Source organism: Pseudopodoces humilis, chromosome 33 (assembly GCF_049639895.1).
Source record: "Pseudopodoces humilis isolate 2021_Gansu_Grassland_sample_001 chromosome 33, ASM4963989v1, whole genome shotgun sequence".
Classification (NCBI taxonomy): Eukaryota; Metazoa; Chordata; class Aves; order Passeriformes; family Paridae; genus Pseudopodoces; species Pseudopodoces humilis.
In genome coordinates, this window is record NC_142232.1 from 1,068,959 (window position 1) to 1,089,842 (window position 20,884).

Consider the following 20,884-nt stretch of genomic DNA (forward strand, 5'->3'; position numbering starts at 1 on the left):
TGGTTGGGTCATGGTCACGGTTATCTCATGATCTCATGTCCATCGCATGGTCGTTTCCTGGTAGTCATTATCTCATCCTCTCAGTCATCTCATTGTCATGGTCATCTCATGGTCACAATCACATCATGGTCATCTCATGGTCAACTCACGGCCATTCATAACATGGTCATTTCATGGTTATGGTTTTGTCATGGTCAAGGTCATCTCATGGTCACAGTCATTTCCTGACCACCGTCCTCTCGCGGTCATCTCTCAGTCACCTCATGGTCACGATCATCTCACAACCATGGTCATGTCATGGCCATGATTCTGTTTTGGTCTTCTCATGCTCACGGTCATCTCAGTGTAATGGTCATGTCCCAGGCACCTCATGATCATGGTCACACATGGCCATGGTGTGTTGTGGTCATCTCATGGTCATCTCTTGGTCACAATCATCTCATGCTCATGGTCACCTCATGGTCATGGTCATCTCATTGTAATGGTCATCCCATGGTTGTGATCATCTCATGGTCAGTCATCTCATGGCCATTTCATGGTCATGGTCATTTCCTGATCACCATCATCTCATGGTCATGGTCATCTCATTGGAATGGTCATGGTTCTGTCAAGTTCATATCATGGTCATGGTCATCATATGGTCATGGTCATCTCAAGGTCATGGTTGTGTCATGGTCACCTCATTGTCATGGTCATCTCATGATCATCTTGTGGTCATCTCATGGTCACTATCCTGTCATGGTCATGTCATCTCACAGTGGTGGTCACCTCATAGTCATGGACATCTCACGGTCATCTAAGAATGGCCTCATGGTCACAATGGTCTCATGGCCATGGTTGTGTTGTGGTCATCTCATGGTCATCTCTTGGTCACAATCATCTCATGCTCATAATTGCCTCATTACGGTCATCTCATGGTCATTGTATCATGACCATGGTCATCTCTTGCTCATCTCATGGTCTTTATGACCCCATGGCCATGGTTAAGTCATGTTCACCTCATGGTCATCTCATGGTCATCTTATGGCCACAGTCATAGTCATGTCATGGTCATGGTCATTTCCTGAGCACCATCATCTCATGTTCATTGTCATCTCCTGATCACAATCATCTCATGCTCATGCTCCTGGTCCTCTCATGGTCACGATCTCATGCTCATGGCTGTGTCGTGGTCATCTGATGGTCACAGTCCTCTCATGGTCATGATCATCTCATGGGCATGGTCACAGTCATGGTCATCTCATGGTCATCGTCATCTCATGATTGTCTCCCAGTCAACTCATGGCCACAATCATATCATGGTCATCTCATGGTCATGGTTGTGTCATGGTCACAGTCATGGCCATCACACGGTCATGGTCACCTCACAATTGTCTCATGGCCAACTCATGGCCACAATCATATCATGGTTATGAAAGGACCATAGATGACTCATCTCATGGTCACAGTCATGGTCATCTCATGGTGATCATCATGGCCATCTCATGGTCACAGTCATGGTCATCTCATGGTCACAGTCATGGTCATCTCATGGTGATCATCATGGCCATCTCATGGTCACAGTCATGGCCATCTCATGGTCACAGTCATGGCCATCTCATGGTGATCATCATGGCCATCTCATGGTCACAGTCATGGCCATCTCATGGTCACAGTCATGGTCATCTCATGGTCACAGTCATGGTCATCTCATGGTCACCGTCATGGCCATCTCATGGTGATCATCATGGCCATCTCATGGTCACAGTCATGGCCATCTCATGGTCACAGTCATGGTCATCTCATGGTCACAGTCATGGTCATCTCATGGTCACAGTCATGGTCATCTCATGGTGATCATCATGGCCATCTCATGGTCACAGTCATGGTCATCTCATGGTGATCATCATGGCCATCTCATGGTCACCGTCATGGCCATCTCATGGTGATCATCATGGCCATCTCATGGTCACCGTCATGGCCATCTCATGGTGATCATCATGGCCATCTCATGGTCACCGTCATGGCCATCTCATGGTGATCATCATGGCCATCTCATGGTCACCGTCATGGCCATCTCATGGTGATCATCATGGCCATCTCATGGTCACCGTCATGGTCATCTCATGGTCACAGTAATGGCCCATCTCATGGTCATGAGTAGCAATGGGGAACGAAGACACATGGACTTCCTTGCTTGCTTCAAAGATCCTTTACTGTAACCAACCGAACCTTTTTAGACTTGAAACATAACCCAAACTTAACCAAACCTAACCCAAACTTAACAAAACCTAACCCAAAGCTAACCCAAACTTAACCAAACCTAACCCAAACCTGACCCAAACTTAACTAAACTTAACCAAACTTAGCCCAAACTTAACTAAACCTAATCCAAACCTAACTCAAACTTAACCCAAACTTAACCAAACCTGACCCAAACTTAATCAAACTTAACCAAACCTGACCCAAACCTAACCCAAACTTAACTAAACTTAATGAAACATAACCCAAACTTGACCCAAACCTGACCCAAACTTAACCAAACCTAATCCAAACTTAATCAAACTTGACCCAAACTTAACAAAACTTAATCAAACATAACCCAAACCTGACCCAAACCTGACCCAAACCTGACCCAAACCTGACCCAAACCTGACCCAAACCTGACCCAAACCTGACCCAAACCTGACCCAAACCTGACCCAAACCCACCCAAACCTGACCCAAACCTGACCCAAACTTAACTAAACTTAACCAAACCTGACCCAAACCTAACCAAACTTAACTAAACCGAACCGAGCACACATTGCCTGCCTGCCATTGTGGTGTCGCTGTTGATGCGTTCCTTTACCCAATCAGCTCTCTGATCGTGTGGTGGCCACACATCTCCCCAGCCAATCACTGCCTCACCCATGAGATGACCACCAGCCCACTCTCGGACCATCTGACCCGCAGCTGAACCCTTCCCAGAGTGCTTTTTGGGGAACAAAAGTGAACGGAAGTGACCGGGATTTAACAAAGGTGGAAAAGGTCCATATTCTGTAAGGGTTTTCTTATTTCCCATGGTTATGGTCATCACCATCATCTTATGGTCATGGTCACCTCATGGTCATCTCATGGTCACCTCATGGTCACAAATCATCTCACAGCTATGGTTGTGTCATGATCATCTCATGGTCTTGATCACCACACAGCCATGGTGTGGTGTGGTCACCTCTTGGTCACCTCATGGTCACAAATCATCTCACAGCTATGATTGTGTCATGATCATCTCATGGTCTTGATCACCACACAGCCATGGTGTGGTGTGGTCACCTCTTGGTCACCTCTTGGTCAAGATCATGTCATGGTCACAGTCAAGGTCATCTCAAGGCCTTCATCATTTCATGGCCATGGTGGTGTCATGGTTATCTCGTGGTCATCTGTCATGATGTCATGATCATCTTGTGGTTGTCTCATGGTCATGGCCATTTCTTGATCACCATCATCTTATGCTCATGGTCATCTCACTGTAATGGTCATCTCATGATCATGTCATTGTCACCTCATGGTCATCTCATGGCCACGATCACATCAGCGTCACCTCAAGGCCACGGCTGTCCCATGGCCAACCAATGGTCATCTCTTGGTCCAAATCATCTCATGGTCAGGGTTGTGGTTGTGTCACGGTCACAGTCGTGGTCACAGTCATGGTCACAGCCATGGTCATCCCATGGTCATCTCATGGTCATCTCCTGGTCATAGTCACAGCCATGGTCACAGTCATGGTCATCCCATGGTCATGGTCATCTCAGGGTTGTGTCAGTCATGGTCACTCTCATCTCACGGCCATCTTGTGCTCGTGTCATGGTCATGGTCATGGAACATCTCCGAGATCCTGAGCACCGATTTTGGGACACTCAAGGACACTTGGGGACAGCGAGGCCTGGTTTGACCCCTCCCCCCATCCCACTGCCCATCCATGAGCCCGATGTGGCCAAACCCTCCTGGGGACACCTTGGACATGGGACAGAGCGGGAAATGAATCCTGGGGAATGGAGCTGGGTGTGGCTGGCAAGTCCCCACCCTGCTCCTGGTGTCCTCAACCCAGTCCTGGTGTCCCCATCCTGTTCCTGGTGTCCCCGTCCCAGTCCTGGTGTCCTCACCCTGGTCCTGGGGTCCCCAACCCAGTCCTGGTGTCCCCACCCTGCTCCTGGTGTCCCCAACCCAGTCCTGGTGTCCCCATCCTGCTCCTGGTGTCCTCATCCCAGTCCTGGTGTCCCCACCCTGCTCCTGGTGTCCCCAACCCAGTCCTGGTGTCCCCATCCTGCTCCTGGTGTCCCCAATCCAGTCCTGGTGTCCCCATCCTGCTCCTGGTGTCCTCATCCCAGTCCTGGTGTCCCCATCTCAGTCCTGGTGTCCCCAACCTAGTCCTGGTGTCCCCAACCCAGTCCTGGTGTCCCCAACCCACTCCTGGTGTCCCCATCCCAGTCCTGGTGTCCCCAACCTGCTCCTGGTCTGCCCACCCTGCTCCTGGTGTCCCCATCCTGCTCCTGGTGTCTCCATCCCAGTCCTGGTGTCCCCAGCCCACTCCTGGTGTCCTCAGCCTGCTCCTGGTGTCCCCAGCCCACTCCTGGTGTCCCAAACCTGTTCCTGGTGTCTCCAGCCTGCTCCTGGTGTCCCCAACCCACTCCTGGTATCCCCATCCCAGTCCTCGTGTCCCCACACTGCTCCTGGTGTCCCCATCCCGCTTCTGGTGTCTCCAGCCTACTCCTGGTGTCCCCATCCATCTCCTGGTGTCCCCATTCCCATTCCTGCTGTTCCCATCCCTACTCCCAGTGTCCCCATCCCTGTCCCCAGTGTCCCCATCCCTGTCCCAAATGTCCCCATCCCTGTCCCCAATGTCCCCATCCCTGTCCCCAATGTCCCCTCTCCCACCCCAGGCTCCCAGAGAGGAACTGCCGGACACTGGAGGAGGAACCCGGATTTCTTGCCCCAAGCAGGATTTATTGCTCCAAGCAGGATTTCTTGCCCCAAGCAGGATAATTTCACACCAGAACTAAAGCATTGGGAATATTTGTGGGGTTTGGCTCTAAAACATTGGAAAACGGGAAATCGATCCGTTAGCAAGAGCTGTGGGGTGGGTGGCAGCAGTGGGATGAGCTCTGCTTGTAGCTCTCAGCATTCCCGGGAAGAGGGAAAGGGCCGGATCCAGCTCTGTGGATCACTCCAGCGGCGATTCCTGCCGGGATGAGAGAGGGTCACGGTGTCACCCTGTCCCTGTCCCCATTCCACAGGATGGACCTGGCTGGAGCCCACGGGGAGCAGGAGCTGCTCCAGAATCCCACCTGATCCCATCACAATCCTGCTCCATCCATCCCACCTGATTCCACTCCATCCATCCCAACTGATCCTGCTCCATCCATTCTGCCCCAGTTCCTCTCTGGAATCTCAACCTGATCCTGGATCCCATCCATCATCCATGCATCCATCCATGCATCCATCCATGCATCCATCCATCCATCCATCCATCATCCATCCATGCATCCATCATCCATCAATCATTCACCATCCATCATCCATCCATCCATCCATCATTCATCCATCCATCCATCATCCGTCATCCATCCATCATCCATCCATCCATCATCCATCCATCCATCCATCATCCATCATCCATCATCCATCATCCATCCATCCATCATCCATCCATCATCCATCCATCCATCCATCCATCATCCATCCATCCATCCATCATCCATCCATCCATCCATCCATCATCCATCATCCATCCATCATCCATCATCCATCCATCCATCCATCATCCATCCATCCATCATCCATCCATCATCCATCATCCATCCATCCATCATCCATCCATCATCCATCATCCATCCATCCATCCATCATCCATCATCCATCCATCCATCATCCATCCATCCATCCATCATCCATCCATCCATCATCCATCCATCCATCATCCATCATCCATCCATCCATCCATCATCCATCCATCATCCATCCATCATCCATCCATCATCCATCATCCATCCATCCATCATCCATCCATCCATCCATCCATCCATCATCCATCCATCATCCATCCATCCATCATCCATCCATCATCCATCCATCCATCCATCATCCATCCATCATCCATCCATCCATCCATCCATCATCCATCCATCATCCATCCATCACCCATCCATCATCCATCCATCACCCATCCATCATCCATCCATCCATCCATCATCCATCCATCCATCATCCATCATCCATCATCCATCCATCCATCCATCATCCATCCATCATCCATCCATCCATCATCCATCATCCATCCATCCGTCATTCATCCATCCATCATCCATCCATCATCCATCCATCATCCATCCATCCATCCATCCATCCATCATCCATCCATCCCCCCCGATCCTGCCACATCCACCCTGCCCCAATCCCTCTCAGGAATCCCAACCTGATCCTGCTCCATCCATCCCAACTAATCCCACACTGGAATCCTGCCTTGATCCAGAGTCCCACCGGATCCCACCCCATCCCTGCTGCCCCAATCCTGCTCCATTCCATCCCACCTGATTCATGTCTGGAATCCAGCCCTGATCCCTCTCCATCCATTCCCCACCAATCCTGCTCCATCCATCCCACCTGATCCTGCTCCAGAATCCAGCACCAATCCCGCTCGACAGTTCCATCTGATCCTGCTCTGGATCCCTGCTCTGATCTGGAATCCCTCCCTGATCCCAGTCTGTCCATCCTGCCCTGATCCCCCTCTGGAATCCTACCCCCAATCCCGCTCCATATGTGTGATTCAGATCTTGACTTCCGTGTTATTTCCTGCAGAAAAAGAAGATCCATGAGATTCCAGCATGGATCACACACCGGGATTAACCCCAGGATCCACCCTGGGATGCACAAAGAGGGGATTCAGAGCTGGATCCACCACTGGAACTCACCGGCTGGCGGGTTGTATCCATTCCTGTCCCTCTTCCCTGTGGAAAAACAGCAGGATCAGTGTGGGTGCTGCATTCCCAGAACGATGCCAGGTGGATCCGTGCCCCTTCCCGACCCCCATCCCGTGTTACCGGATTGGAGCCTCCAGACACCGAATCCAATGAGGACAAGGACGAGGATCGCAGCGATGACGGACACAGCGATCATCACGGCGAGATTCCCACCAGATGTCGGCTCTGGGAAAAGCAGGATAGTGAGGAGGGGAAGCGGAATCCCCATTCCAGAATTCCAAATCCTCAATTCCCACATTCCCAGCCTCACCCCAAGCGAAGATCCCGGGCTCCAGCATTCCAGGATGCTCCACCCGGCACCGGTACTGCTCCCACTCCTCCGGCAGCACCTCGATCCTGGCCCAGGTGTGGAAGGTGCCGTCGCTGTTGGGAACGATCCCGCCCCACTCCGTCTCCTGATCCCAGATTTCACCCCCCTTCATCCAGTTGACCGCAATGGTGTTGGGATAGAATCCGTACACGTGGCAGGATAGGATCAGTGTCCCATGTTCCTCTTTTCCGGACACATGGACGTCAGGGACCACTGGAATGGGATAATGGTGGAACTCATGCATGGAATTCCATGGGAATGGGATGGGGGTGAGATCTGCTCATGGAATTCCATGGGAATGGGAAGGGGGGTGAGATCTGCCCATGGAATTCCATGAGAATGGGATGGGGGGTGAGATCTGCCCATGGAATTCCATAGGAATGGGATGGGGGCGAGATCTGACCATGGAATTCTGTGGGAATGGGAATGGGATGGGGGTGAGATCTGCCCATGGAATTCTGTGGGAATGGGAATGGGATGGGGTGAGATCTGCCCATGGAATTCCATGAGAATGGGATTGGGTGAGATCTGACCATGGAATTCCATGGGAATGGGATGCTGGAGACATCAGCCCATGGAATTCCCACTGGAATGGGATGGTGGCGATATCTTCCCATGGAATTCCCACAGGAATTACAGTGTTCCCAAGTGCTCCATTCCCAAATCCCAAATTCCCACCCACCTTTGCGCTCCAGCTCTTTCCGCCCGTATCCGACGTACTTCCGGAGCCATTCCGGGCAGACGCGTTCCAGGTAATTCTCCTGCCTCTCAGCCTCGTTCTTATCTTCCCAGCGCCTCCGGGTGATCTCAGCAGCGTCGTCGGCTGCCACGAAGCTCTTGGATCCCAGCTCGAAGGAGATGAAATCCCGCCCGTCGTAGCCGTACCGGTCGGATCCACGGATGCTCCCGTCAGACAGGAGGTCACAGCCGTAAACTTCCTGTATGGTGTGGAGACCTGGGGGGATTGAACCCACAGAGACCCATGGAATTGTGTCCCCGCCCCACAGATTCCATCCCAGCCCCATGGATCCATGTCCCAAACTCACAGATCCCAACCTGGCCCCACAGATCCCATCCCAGTCCCATGGCTATCCACCCCAGGCCCACAGTTCCCATTCCAGCTGCACAGGTCCCATCCCAGCCCCATAGGATCCCCCATTCCAGCTCTACAGTTCTCATTCCAGTCCCACAGATCTCATCCCAATCCTACAGTTCCCATTCCAGCCCCACGGATCCCATCTCAGCCCCACAATTCACATCCCAGCCCCACAGTTCCCATCCTGGCCCCACAGATCCCATCTTGGCCCCAAGGATCCCAAGGATCCCAGCCCCACGGATCCCATCCCAGCCCCACAGATCCCATCCCAGCCCCACAGATCCCATCCCAGCCCCACAGATCCCATCCCAGCCCCACGGATCCCCACCCCAGTCCTATAGTTCCCATTCCAGCCCCACAGATCCCATCCCAGCCCCACAGATCCCATCCCAGCCCCACAGATCCCATCCCAGCCCCACGGATCCCATCCCAGCCCCACGGATCCCATCCCCAGCCCCATGGATCCCATCCCAGCCCCACAGATACCCCCACTCACCCCCGCTCTGGTTGTACCGGTGCCGCAGCGTCTCCAGGTCCTGCACACGCACGTGCTGGTTCACCTGACAGTTCTGGGTCTGGCTCTCCCAATATCCCGGCTCAGCTCTCTTCTCTATCCACTGCGCCTGCGGCTCCATCCGGCCCCGCTCGCTGTCGTAGCGCACGAAGGGGATCCCATCCACGAACCCCAATGCCATGTACTGGGGGACCCCCGGGCTGGGCTCTGACACCACCACATCCAGGTAACGCAGGGAGTGGAGAACTGGGGGGACACAGAGATTTGGGGGGGCTGAGGGGGTCATGGATCAATGAAAGGGGAACTGGGAGAGCCGGGAAGGGGTTTGGGGATCCTGGGGCCAAGGAAAGGGGGTCCAGGGGTGGGAGAGGTGGGGTGGACAGGAAAGGGTATGCAGAGGGGTCCCGGTGTCCAGGGGCTCAGGGGGTTCCAGGGTTATGGAGGGGGGGTGCAGGGACTGGAAGGGGTGGGGTGGGGGTTCCAGCAGGTCCCTGTGCCCAGGAATGGGGGTCCAGGAGTCCCCAGTGCCAAGGAAAGGGGTCACGAGGTGGGGAGAACTGGGATGGCTGGAATGGGGGGATCAGGGGTCCTTGATGCAGAGGAAAGGGGGGATGAGAGCTGAGAAAAGCAGGAATGGGGGTCTGGGGGGGGTCACAGGGTGAAGGAAACGGGGGGGTCTGGGGACTGGGAAAGGCGGGATGGATGGGAAAGGGGGTGCAGGGGGAGATTGGTACAGGATAAGGGAGTGCAGGGGAGGTCCCAGTGCCTGAGACTGCAAATTCAGGGCTCAGAATCCCCCCTGGGACCCTCCACGGCCCCCCAGGGACCGTCCCGGAACCCCTGGGACCCCATACAGGAGGACCAGGGGGTGGAGAACTGGGGGGACGCAGAAATTTGGGGGTCAGGAAGTAGAACCGGGAGAGCCGGGAATGGTCCAAGGTTCAAGGAAGGGGCTGGGGAGAGGCGCGGTGGGGGATCCAGGGAGTCCCTGTGCCCACGAAAGGGGGTGCAGGGGTCCCTGGGGTTGAGGAGAGCGGGGTCTGGGAGCGGGGAAGGGCAGGAAGGGGGGCCCGGGGGGTCCCTGGGTGACGGGAAAGGGGAGCTGGGGCGGGGAGAGGCGGGCGGATCCCGGGGACGCAGTTTGGGAGAATGGAAAGAGAAAGTGACCGAGTGAACGCGGTGGGGGGAGGGGACGCGGGGCGGGGAAAGGGGAATTGCAGGGAGTTCATCTGGATCCCATTGGATCCCTGCTGAGACCCCCCCCGAGACCCCTGGGACCCTCTGGGACACCGTTTCGGAAAGCGGCGGGAGTGGAAAACGGGGTGGAGACGGAAATTTGGGAGATCCGGGGGGTCCAAAAGCCGAGGAGAACGGCGGGTCTGGGATCTGGGAAGAGCGGGATGCCCGGGAATGGGGTGCAGGGGGGCCCAAGAGCACTGGGGGGGGTGCGGGGGGGGTCCCAGTCCTGGATAAGGGGGTGCAGGGGAGGGCCAGTGCCCCGGAATGGGGGTTCAGGGGGGTCCCGGTGCCAGAAAGGGGTACACGGGGGTCCCGGTGCTGCGAAAGGGGATTGAGGGGTGTCACAGGACCCAAAATGGGACTCAGGGGGGGTTCCCCTGCCCGGGAATGGAGGTTTAGGGGGTTCCCGGTGCCCGGAAATGGAAGTTCAGGGGGGTCCCGGTGTCCGGGAATTGCCGCTCAGGGTGGTCCCGGATTCGGGGGGGTCCCACTCACCTCTCGGCGGGCCGCTCGGGTCCCCCAGGATCCCCTGCAGCCCCAAGAGGAGCCCCAAAAGGAGCCCCAGAGCCAGCGCTGGACCCATCGCGCTGCTCCGCCGCGGCCCCGGTCACAGTTCTGACCCCGCCCACTGCTCCGGTCCCGCCCACAGCGCTGGCCCCGCCCACAGAGCAGCCTCCGGCCCCGCCATTGGCGCCGCTATTTCCTGCTCGCCAATGGCAGCCCGAAGTGTCAGTGACGTCATCGGGCGCCGGGCAGATCCCGGGTTCTCAGGTTAGGACGCGGAAGAGGACGAGCCCGAGGCGGGGCTGGGGGGAGGGGACGGGGGAATTCCACAGAATCCCTCTGGATCCCTCTGAATCCCTCTGGATCCCTCTGGATGCCTCGGGATCCCTCTGGATCCTCGGAGCGGCCGCCCTGGAGCCCTCTGGGAACCACCTGGGACCCCCTGGGACCCGGCTTGAGAATGCGCCGGGTGTGGAAAACGGGGTGGAGACGGAAATTTGGGGATCTGGGGGTGCAAAGGTGAAGGAAAAGGGCGGCTCGGGGGTCTGGGAAGGGCGGGGTGCCCGGGAACGGGGGGCGGGGGGTCCCAGAACACGGGAAGGGGGTCCAGGAGGGGGTTCCAGTCCCGGATAAGGGGGTGCAGGGGGTCCCCATGCCCAGGAACGGAGGTTCAGGGGCTCCCGGGGTCAAGGAAAAGTGGGGGCTGGGGTCTCCGAGAGGGGGAGGGGCGGGAAAGGGGGTGGGGGGTGCTGGATATGGGGCTGCAGGGGGATCCCCGTGCTGGGTATGGGGGTACAGGGGGGTCCCGGTGTGTGAGGATGGAGGGTTTGGGAGGGCTCCAGTCCCGGGTAAGGGGGTGCACGGGGGTCCTGGTGCAGCGGAATGGGGGTTCAGGGGGTCCCGGTGCTGCATAAGGGGATGCAGAGGGGTCCCGGTGCCCAGGAAATGGGGTTCAGGGGGGTCCCTTCCCGTGTTATGGGGTTCAAGGGGTCCCGGTGCCAGATAATGGCGTGGCGGGGATCCGGTGCTAGGAAAGGGGGTGCAAGGGGTTCCCGTTCCCAGGAATGGGGGCCTTAGGGGGTCCTGGTGCAGCGGAATGGGGGTTCAGGGGGGTTCCTTCCCATGTTCTGGGATTCAAGGGGTCCCGGTGCCTGAAAATGGAGGTTCAGGGAAGTCCCGGTGCCCAGAAATGGGGGTTCTGGGAATTTTCCGTGCCCGATAATGGGGGTTCAGGGGGTTCCAGGTTCCAGATAAGGGGAAGCAGGGGTTTTCAGGGCTGGGGAAGGGGGTACAGGGGGTTCCCGGTGCCCCGAAATGAACGTTCAAGGGGGTCTCTGTGCCCAGGAAGGGGGGTTCGCCCGGAAATGGAAGTGCAGGGGTTCCCGGTGCCCAGGAATTGCGGCTCAGGGGGGGTCCCGGTGCCGGGAACAGTCACCGGTCCCCGGGCAGATCCCGGTGCCTCAGCTTGGGAGACGCGAAAGTGACCGGGAGAGCGCGGGGAGGGGACAGAGGAAACCCTGGGAATTCCCCTGAATCCCCCCTGGGACCACCCAGGACCCCCCCACAGGACGCGCAGGGGGTGGAGAACTGGGGGGACGCAGAGATTTGGGGTTCTGGGGGCGTCCAAGGGTCAGGAAGCGGAACCGGGAGAGCCGGGAATGGTCCAAGGTTCAAGGACGGGGCTGGGAGAGGCGCGATGGGGGATCCAGGGAGTCCCTGTGCCCACGAAAGGGGGTCCAGGGGTCCCTGGGGTTGAGGAGAGCGGGGTCTGGGAGCTGGGAAAGGCAGGAATGGGGGTCCAGGGGGTCCCTGGGTGACGGGAAAGGGGAGCTGGGGCGGGGAGAGGCGGGCGGATCCCGGGGACGCAGTTTGGGAGAATGGAAAGAGAAAGTGACCGAGTGAACGCGGTGGGGGGAGGGGACGCGGGGAAAGGGGAATTGCAGGGAGTTCATCTGGATCCCATTGGATCCCTGCTGAGACCCCCCCCGAGACCCCTGGGACCCTCTGGGACCGCGTTTCGGAAAGCGGCGGGAGTGGAAAACGGGGTGGAGACGGAAATTTGGGAGATCCGGGGGGTCCAAAAGCCGAGGAGAACGGCGGGTCTGGGATCTGGGAAGAGCGGGATGCCCGGGAATGGGGTGCAGGGGGGTCCAAGAGCACTGGCGGGGGTGCGGGGGGGGTCCCAGTCCTGGATAAGGGGGTGCAGGGGAGGGCCAGTGCCCCGGAATGGGGGTTCAGGGGGGTGCCGGTGCCAGATGAGGGGGTACACGGGGGTCCCGGTGCTCGGAAAGGGGAGTGAGGGGGGTCACAGGACCCAAAATGGGACTCAGGGGGGTTCCCCTGCCCGGGAATGGAGGTTGAGGGGGTTCCTGGTGCCCGGAAATGGAAGTTCAGGGGGGTCCCGGTGTCCGGGAATTGCCGCTCAGGGTGGTCCCGGATTCGGGGGGGTCCCACTCACCTCTCGGCGGGCCGCTCGGGTCCCCCAGGATCCCCTGCAGCCCCAAGAGGAGCCCCAAAAGGAGCCCCAGAGCCAGCGCTGGACCCATCGCGCTGCTCCGCCGCGGCCCCGGTCACAGTTCTGACCCCGCCCACTGCTCCGGTCCCGCCCACAGCTCTGGCCCCGCCCACAGAGCAGCCTCCGGCCCCGCCATTGGCGCCGCTATTTCCTGCTCGCCAATGGCAGCCCGAAGTGTCAGTGACGTCATCGGGCGCCGGGCAGATCCCGGGTTCTCAGGTTAGGACGCGGAAGAGGACGAGCCCGAGGCGGGGCTGGGGGGAGGGGACGGGGGAATTCCACAGAATCCCTCTGGATCCCTCTGAATCCCTCTGGATCCCTCTGAATCCCTCTGGATCCCCGCTGCGGCAGCCCTGGAGCCCTCTGGGAACCACCTGGGACCCCCTGGGACCCGGCTTGAGAATGCGCCGGGTGTGGAAAACGGGGTGGAGACGGAAATTTGGGGATCTGGGGGTGCAAAGGTGAAGGAAAAGGGCGGCTCGGGGGTCTGGGAAGGGCGGGATGCCCGGGAACGGGGGGCGGGGGGTCCCAGAACACGGGAAGTGGGTCCAGGAGGGGGTTCCAGTCCCGAAGAAGGGGGTGCAGGGGGTCCCCATGCCCAGGAACGGAGGATCAGGGGGTCCCGGGGTGAAGGAAAAGTGGGGGCTGGGGTCTCCGAGAGGGGGAGGGGCGGGAAAGGGGGTGGGGGGTGCTGGATATGGGGCTGCAGGGGGATCCCCGTGCTGGGTATGGGGGTACAGGGGGGTCCCGGTGTGTGAGGATGGAGGGTTTGGGAGGGCTCCAGTCCCGGGTAAGGGGGTGCACGGGGGTCCTGGTGCAGCGGAATGGGGGTTCAGGGGGTCCCGGTGCTGCATAAGGGGATGCAGAGGGGTCCCGGTGCCCAGGAAATGGGGTTCAGGGGGGTCCCTTCCCGTGTTATGGGGTTCAAGGGGTCCCGGTGCGTGGCGGGGATCCGGTGCTAGGAAAGGGGGTGCAAGGGGTTCCCGTTCCCAGGAATGGGGGCCTTAGGGGGTCCTGGTGCAGCGGAATGGGAGTTCAGGGGGGTTCCTTCCCATGTTCTGGGATTCAAGGGGTCCCGGTGTCTGAAAATGGAGGTTCAGGGAAGTCCCGGTGCCCAGAAATGGGGGTTCTGGGAATTTTCCGTGCTCGAGAATGGGGGTTCAGGGGGTTCCAGGTTCCAGATAAGGGGGTGCAGGGGTTTTCGGGGCTGGGGAAGGGGGTACAGGGGGATCCCGGTGCCCCGAAATGAACGTCCAAGGGGGTCTCTGTGCTCAGGAAGGGGGGTTCGCCCGGGAATGGAAGCGCAGGGGTTCCCGGTGCCCAGGAATTGCGGTTCAGGGGGGTCCCGGTGCCGGGGACAGTCACCGGTCCCCGGGCAGATCCCGGGGCCGCAGCTTGGGAGACGCGAAAGTGACCGGGAGAGCGCGGGGAGGGGACAGAGGAAACCCTGGGAATTCCCCTGAATCCTCCCTGGGACCACCCAGGACCCGCCCACAGGACGCGCAGGGGGTGGAGAACTGGGGGGACGCAGAGATTTGGGGTTCTGGGGGCGTCCAAGGGTCAGGAAGTAGAACCGGGAGAGCCGGGAATGGTCCAAGGTTCAAGGACGGGGCTGGGAGAGGCGCGATGGGGGATCCAGGGGGTCCCTGTGACCAGGAAAGGGGGTCCAGGGGTCCCTGGGGTTGAGGAGAGCGGGGTCTGGGAGCTGGGAAAGGCAGGAATGGGGGTCCAGGGGGTCCCTGGGTGACGGGAAAGGGGGGCTGGGGTGGGGAGAGGCGGGCGGATCCCGGGGACGCAGTCTGGGAGAAGTGAAAGATGGGAGGAAAAAGGGAATTCCAGGGAATTGGTCTTGTAATAAATGGAATTGATTCGTGCTGACTAAATTGTTACTATTATTAAAGCTATTATTAGAAGCAATCAAAAGAATTGCTGTTATGAGGCAGATGTACCCCTTTACAGATGTTACATGTTAAAATTAAGGTACAGGATGTAGTTTGGAAAGTAAGTGATGTCTCAAGGCTAAAATGGCCTTGAGATGGACAAAATTAGAGCGATTTTAAGCATTGAGGCTAAAAATCAGTAAATGTAAGACTAATTAGTAGAGTAACATAACACAACGCTTAGTACGCACACACAAACCTGTAAGGTTATCCAAAGGACAACGAGGAAGAGGAGAAGCCTTCGCCAAAAGACCCCCAAAAGAAGACTGAAGACCCCCCAACAACAAGTGAAGTATGTGCCATAAAGAAAAGTGACGAAAAGTCAGAAAAATTGGAAATAGGAGGAAACTTACGGGAAACACTAATGAATATGTATAAGCATACAGTATATAAGTTTAGCTTGAAGTGCTTTGTTTTGTAAGTGAGGCAGGGTGAGAAGCCCTCCCCATACCCCGGTCGGTTTTGCTTATACTTTAATCATACTTAATTACTGGCAGATTACATATATAAATTCTTATAATTTGTAAAATTATTTTATTAAACTGTATTCTTTTATACCAAATCACTATTCAATTTACTAAATTGTATTCATTTTTAATTAAACTGCCCTTAACCCAAGGGACCTAGTTGTCAAAATTCTGATTTCATTGATAACAACCGGTGAGGCGGCGGCGGAGCTCGGAGGCGGCCCCGGCCATCGCAGGTGGGAGCCGCGCTCGGTTCTGCGGGGGCTCGGGGCTCGCTGTGGGCCCGGGAGGGGGCGGCAGGGGGCTGTGGCGGGTGGCTTGTGCCGTGGCCGGCCCGTGTTGGCCCTGGGCTGAGGGCGCTGCGGGAGCGGCTGCCCGCGGTCTCCTTGCCGCTGGGGCCTCGGCAGGAGGCGGTGGCGGAGCAGCGCTGGCTCGTCCCGCTTCGTGTCGGGAGGCCGGAGGTGGCTGCGCTGTGCCCGGGACGCTGCGATGGCCGGGGCCGCCTCCGAGCTCCGCCGCCGCCTCACCGGGCTCCGGCCGCTGCTGCCGCCGCTGCCGGGCCCGCACAGACGCTCCGGCAATGGCGGCTCTCCTGCCCCACGGCCGCCCTGGGGGCGCCAGCGGGGCCGGGCTTGTCCCCGCTCTGCCCAATCAGCGCGCGCCAGAACCACGAGTGACGGCAGAAGCAGCCAATCGCAGCCAGCGGCGGGCTCTGCACACGGCACGGCCTCGCCTGCCTTGGGCTGAGCTCCGCCATTTCTCGGCACCCTGGGCTGAGGAGCGGCCCCGGCGCTGGGCCCGGCCCGGGCAGGAGGCCAAGGAAGCGCCGCTGCGCTGAAGCGCCGGGAGCTCGGGGTGCCCGGGAGCTGAGGGCGCTGGGAGCTGGGGGTGAGTCCGGGATGGAGCAGGGCATGCCGGAGCGAGGCCAAAACTCTGTGACTCTCCTTCCTGTCCCGGGCGGGGAGCAGAACACACAAGGAAAGGCTCGGGGGTCTGGATGAGGGTGGGGACAGTTCAATCCTTGGTCACGGGCACAGCACACCTGACTTGGGGAAATTAAATTGAATTTATTATCAAACATGTGAGAGCAAGAAAACGAGAAGTAAAGTGATTCCTACGGAAATCCATCTTCCCCCCAGCTGTCCCTCCTTCCCGGGCTTAACTTTCTGCCCCTGTCCGTCCCCCTCCCCGCCCAGAGGCACAGGGATGGGGGTCACAGTCAGGTCATGTCACTGCCTCCCCCTGAGGGCCAGGAATCCTTGTCCTGCTGCAGCCTGGGGTCCCTCCCAGGGGACAGAGTCCCTCAGGAGCAGGCTGCTCCAGCGGGGATCGCCAGGGGGATCCCCGAGTCCGGCCAGGAGCCACTTCCATGGCTCTGCAGGGGCTTCCCCCGGGCTCGGGGCCTCTCTCAGGCACCCCCTGCTCCGGCCCGGCCTCATTGCCCCCCTCACCCCCCCATGCAGCGAGTGCCCGGGCAGGGAGATGCACGATTTCTGAGGTTTATTTGGCTAAATGTTGGTGTTTTTTTGGTTTTTTTTGTGGGGGCTGAATCTTTGTCTTTTGGGGAGATATCAGATTTTTGGTATTTTGGAAGTTTTTGATCTGTCTTTGTTAGCGTTCAGGAACACACATAATCACAGACTGATTATATGCAGGTGCTTTATTGAAGTGTGCGGGAACTGGGGGTATCAGCAACCCAAATCTAGCTCCATCGTCTTTGTCCAAAGTGCACATATTTCTACAATTTCAGCTGTAGCAGTAATCATTATAACAACCTTATCAATATTGCTTCATTAATATTGCTTCATTAGCTTTATCAATATTGCTTCATGATAGTTAGCTCATCCTTGTATGAAAATGTCCGAATCTTATCTCTGGGTGGGTATCTTGGAGACCCCAAGTACCAGTTCCCGTTACTGTAAACATTTCAGCTTGCTAGACCATCCCTAATACCAAGCATTGTTGTGGCATACCTCTATACATGATTTTAAGAAACATTTTGAGAAACATTTAACCCCATAGTAACATATTTCCCCACTTTGAAAATATTTCACTTTACTATAATAAGTGTAATGCTTTCACTATTTACAGTCCTTTTTCTGTGTTTATACTTGATGTTCATCTTCGAATCCACAGTTGTTGTAAGCGTTGTTACACTCTGGAGGACTTGGAGATGACAAATGTGGATGTGGATCTCTGTCCCGTGTCAGTGCCTTTATTATCTTCTGGTTCCAGGATACTCTTTTCTTTCTCTCTCCTTTCAGAACTGCACAGATTAACCAGATTGCTAAGAACACAGTTAGTAGGATTATCAGACTCTCAAGAATAGATTTGATCCAGGAGCTCACGTTCCATCCTAACCCTTCAAAAATTTTATCTACCCAACTTGTTGTCAGATCTTCCCTCTCTTTCTGTGCTTCATGTTCTGTTTGTTTTAATTGATTAATGTTGTGTTCTACATCTGCAGTTCCATTTGGGATGTGGATGCAGCAGTGATCAATTTGTCCTTTTAGGTACCCGCACACTCCGTGTTCTTTCAACAATAACATATCTAAAGCCAATCTGTTTTGCAGGGTCATTTTAGTTGTGGCTTGTAATTGTACATTTAGCTCTCTAAATCCCTCTTTGGTAACTCTTGCCAATCTCTTTCTACCTGACCTGTAAGTTTGTACAACATCTTTCTATTTGTTATAATTTGCTATTGGACCAAACAAGGATTCCAGAGCCCACTCAAATTTTACACTACTGGAGAGTTCCTGCCATCTTTCTTCATCTTCAGTTTTGTTTTCCTGAACTTCTCGTCTCGTCCTTATTTGCAGAAGTTCATGCTCTGCCTTGGATGGGGACCTTTTCCAAATTGGGCATAAGGTGGGGAGGCCTAAAGTAATTTCTTTTACTTTTTCACCTACAGGCAAATGTGTTGTCCAGCTGCCATTGCTTGCTGCCCATCCAAATTGGCCTGGACTCTGAATTGTACTTGTGCTACATATTACCTTTTGGATCACTTGTCCTATCTGGTCATTTATTTCACCTTGTTTATGTTTGATTCCTCTGCAGGCACATCCAATTTGCAGAGCTACCACTAGCAGTGGCATTTGTTTTATTTCTTCATCATCAGAAGTACAGTCCTAAGTTTTGTTCCATACTCACCAATTCACTTTGTCTGCCTCCATTCTACTACTGGTTGCAGTGTTCCATACCCCTGGATCTGTTTCATTTTCAGAGCCTTCCCACTTAATGCACCAAGGGCTATCTGCCATAGATTGGAATTTCTGAAGCACACTCATTGACCATGCACTGTCCCAAGCTTCAGCCCGATCTTTTCCTTCCTGTCCTTCACACTTCCACTTCGATACTGGAATCTTTTCTTTAATGACCTTTGCTATCTTTTCATAACACCATCCATAATTCCCTAATCCCCCATACCAGCCTAGTTTTGGTTCATACTTTCCTCCATTTTCATGACAATCCCATATAGATGAATACTTTGGCTTCACAGCATTTTCAAACACTGTCTTATTTTGGTACTCGTAATCTATTTGCAATACACAGCTCACATTTTCATTTTTATTCTTTTGTATTTCAGGTAATTTTGATGTTATAATTCCCCAATTTATTGGGTCTCCTGCTGCCTTTGGTATTGGCAGACAGGCAGTTATTTTGCTGCTGTTTTGCATGTTGGCAAAATCTTTAATTAATCCAATCATCCCATTTTCTGCCTGAATAGTATTAGAGACTTTTATCACTTGTGTTTCTGGCTGCACCCCCACATCCCTCTTCATTCTAAAATGAAGAGTTGTCAGCTGATCCTTTTGCATTTCACATCCCAAAATAACATTGATTCCAACTGATGGCACTAAAGGCCATAAAATAATCACCATTACAGTCACTAGCAACCTAGACATTTGAAACAATCAAACCCGCTTTATCTGCAGCTTTGTTGGCCCTACAGTTTGTGCAGTCCACAGTGCAGGGGAAACCTTCTTCACTCTGGTGTAATGTATGCAGGGATCCAGTCCAGCTCCTTTGACTGCTGTCAAGGTAGTTAACAGTACCTGATAGGGTCCATTCCACCTTTCTTTTAATGGTTCTTCGTTCCAGCTTTTAACGTACACTTCATCTCCCGGGGGGATGTCATGAACTGGATTCTCAAGAGTCAGCGGCCTGTTCCACACAAGGGTGCTCTGAAGTCGAGCTCGAGCTTTTCCAAGAGACAGAACATAATTATACACCTCTTGCTTCCCTGTAACATGTACATTTGGATTAGGCTCAGGGGATTCATATGGTTTCCCATCCAATATCTCATAAGGACTGACTGACATCCCGCTTCTAGGCTTTATCCGAATCCTCAGCAGTGCTATTGGTAAAGCTTGTGGCTACTGCAATTTAGCCTCTTGGCATATTTTGCTGATTTGCCTCTTCAATGTCTGATTCATCCTCTCTACCTGTCCACTGGATTGGGGTCTCCATGGTGTATGGAGATGCCAAGCTATTCCCAGTAACCTACTCACCTCCCTCACTACTGTGGCTGTGAAATGTGGGCCCCTATCTGATGATATTCCTAGAGGCACCCCAAATCTTGGAATGATTTCTTGCAGTAACCACTTGACTGTCTCCTTTGCTTGATTTGTGTGACAGGGAAGAGCTTCTGGCCATCCTGAAAATGTGTCAACCCCTACCAATAGATATTTGTATCCTCGAGTTCTTGCTAATTCTACAAAATCTACTTGCCAATAATCTCCTGGTTCTACTCCTACCCGAATTTTCCCGAATTGTGCCTGTCGTCTAGCCACTGGATTGTTCTTTAAGCAAATTTCACATTTTGACATTACTGATTTTGCCATTATTAACATCCATACTGAAATTAAATTTTGTTTTAACAATTTCAGCAATGTCTCTGCACTCCAATGACATTTGTTATGTTTAATTTGTAGAACTTCTCTCATTATCAAGAGGGGTACCACTACTTGTCCCTGTGTAGTCACATACCACCCTTCTGAATTCTTCTGTGCATTCAGTGAGCGTCCCAATTTCTCATCCTCTATTGAATATTTTGGTTCTGGGGGTAAATTGAATTGAGATACATTAGTTTTTAAAGGTATCAATGCCATTGCAGTTTGCACTTCTCGAGCAGCTTGTCGGGCTGTCCAGTCTGCTTTCTGATTTCCCTCATGAATTTTGGAGTTTCCTGATTGTTGAGCTTTACAGTGCATGATTGCTACTTGCTCCGGCTTTTGTACTGCTTTTATTAATTGCAGGACTGCATCTTGATGTTTAATGTGTGTGCCTTGAGAAGACAGCA

At 54.9% G+C, this 20,884-nt stretch overlaps 2 protein-coding genes across 2 annotated transcripts in view; one reads left to right on the plus strand and one right to left on the minus strand.

The window, feature by feature from the left end:
• The window catches only part of LOC148182324 (serine/threonine-protein kinase PAK 3-like), a 226,917-nt gene that overhangs the window by 150,686 nt on the left and 55,347 nt on the right, over positions 1 to 20,884 (plus strand). The window lies entirely within an intron of this gene.
• On the minus strand, positions 4,944 to 10,790 carry LOC102109638 (class I histocompatibility antigen, F10 alpha chain-like). Its single transcript, XM_088068944.1, has 8 exons — positions 10,652 to 10,790; positions 8,900 to 9,163; positions 7,990 to 8,262; positions 7,248 to 7,520; positions 7,058 to 7,162; positions 6,929 to 6,964; positions 6,758 to 6,809; positions 4,944 to 5,199 (listed from the first exon to the last, which is right to left on the minus strand). The coding sequence occupies exons 1-7, from the start codon at positions 10,737 to 10,739 to the stop codon at positions 6,784 to 6,786; spliced, it is 1,065 nt and encodes a 354-aa protein (XP_087925070.1). The 5' UTR covers positions 10,740 to 10,790; the 3' UTR covers positions 4,944 to 5,199; positions 6,758 to 6,783.

Bases quoted from the DNA above. Each gene is read 5' to 3' on its own strand.
- LOC102109638 (XM_088068944.1), bottom strand. From the start codon at position 10,739: ATGGGTCCAGCGCTGGCTCTGGGGCTCCTTTTGGGGCTCCTCTTGGGG. The intron at 8,263-8,899 runs GTGAGTGGGGGT...CAATCCCCCCAG, and splicing joins CCGGTACAACCAGAGCGGGG to GTCTCCACACCATACAGGAA. The intron at 6,965-7,057 runs GTAACACGGGAT...GTTTTTCCACAG, and splicing joins TGTCTGGAGGCTCCAATCCG to GGAAGAGGGACAGGAATGGA.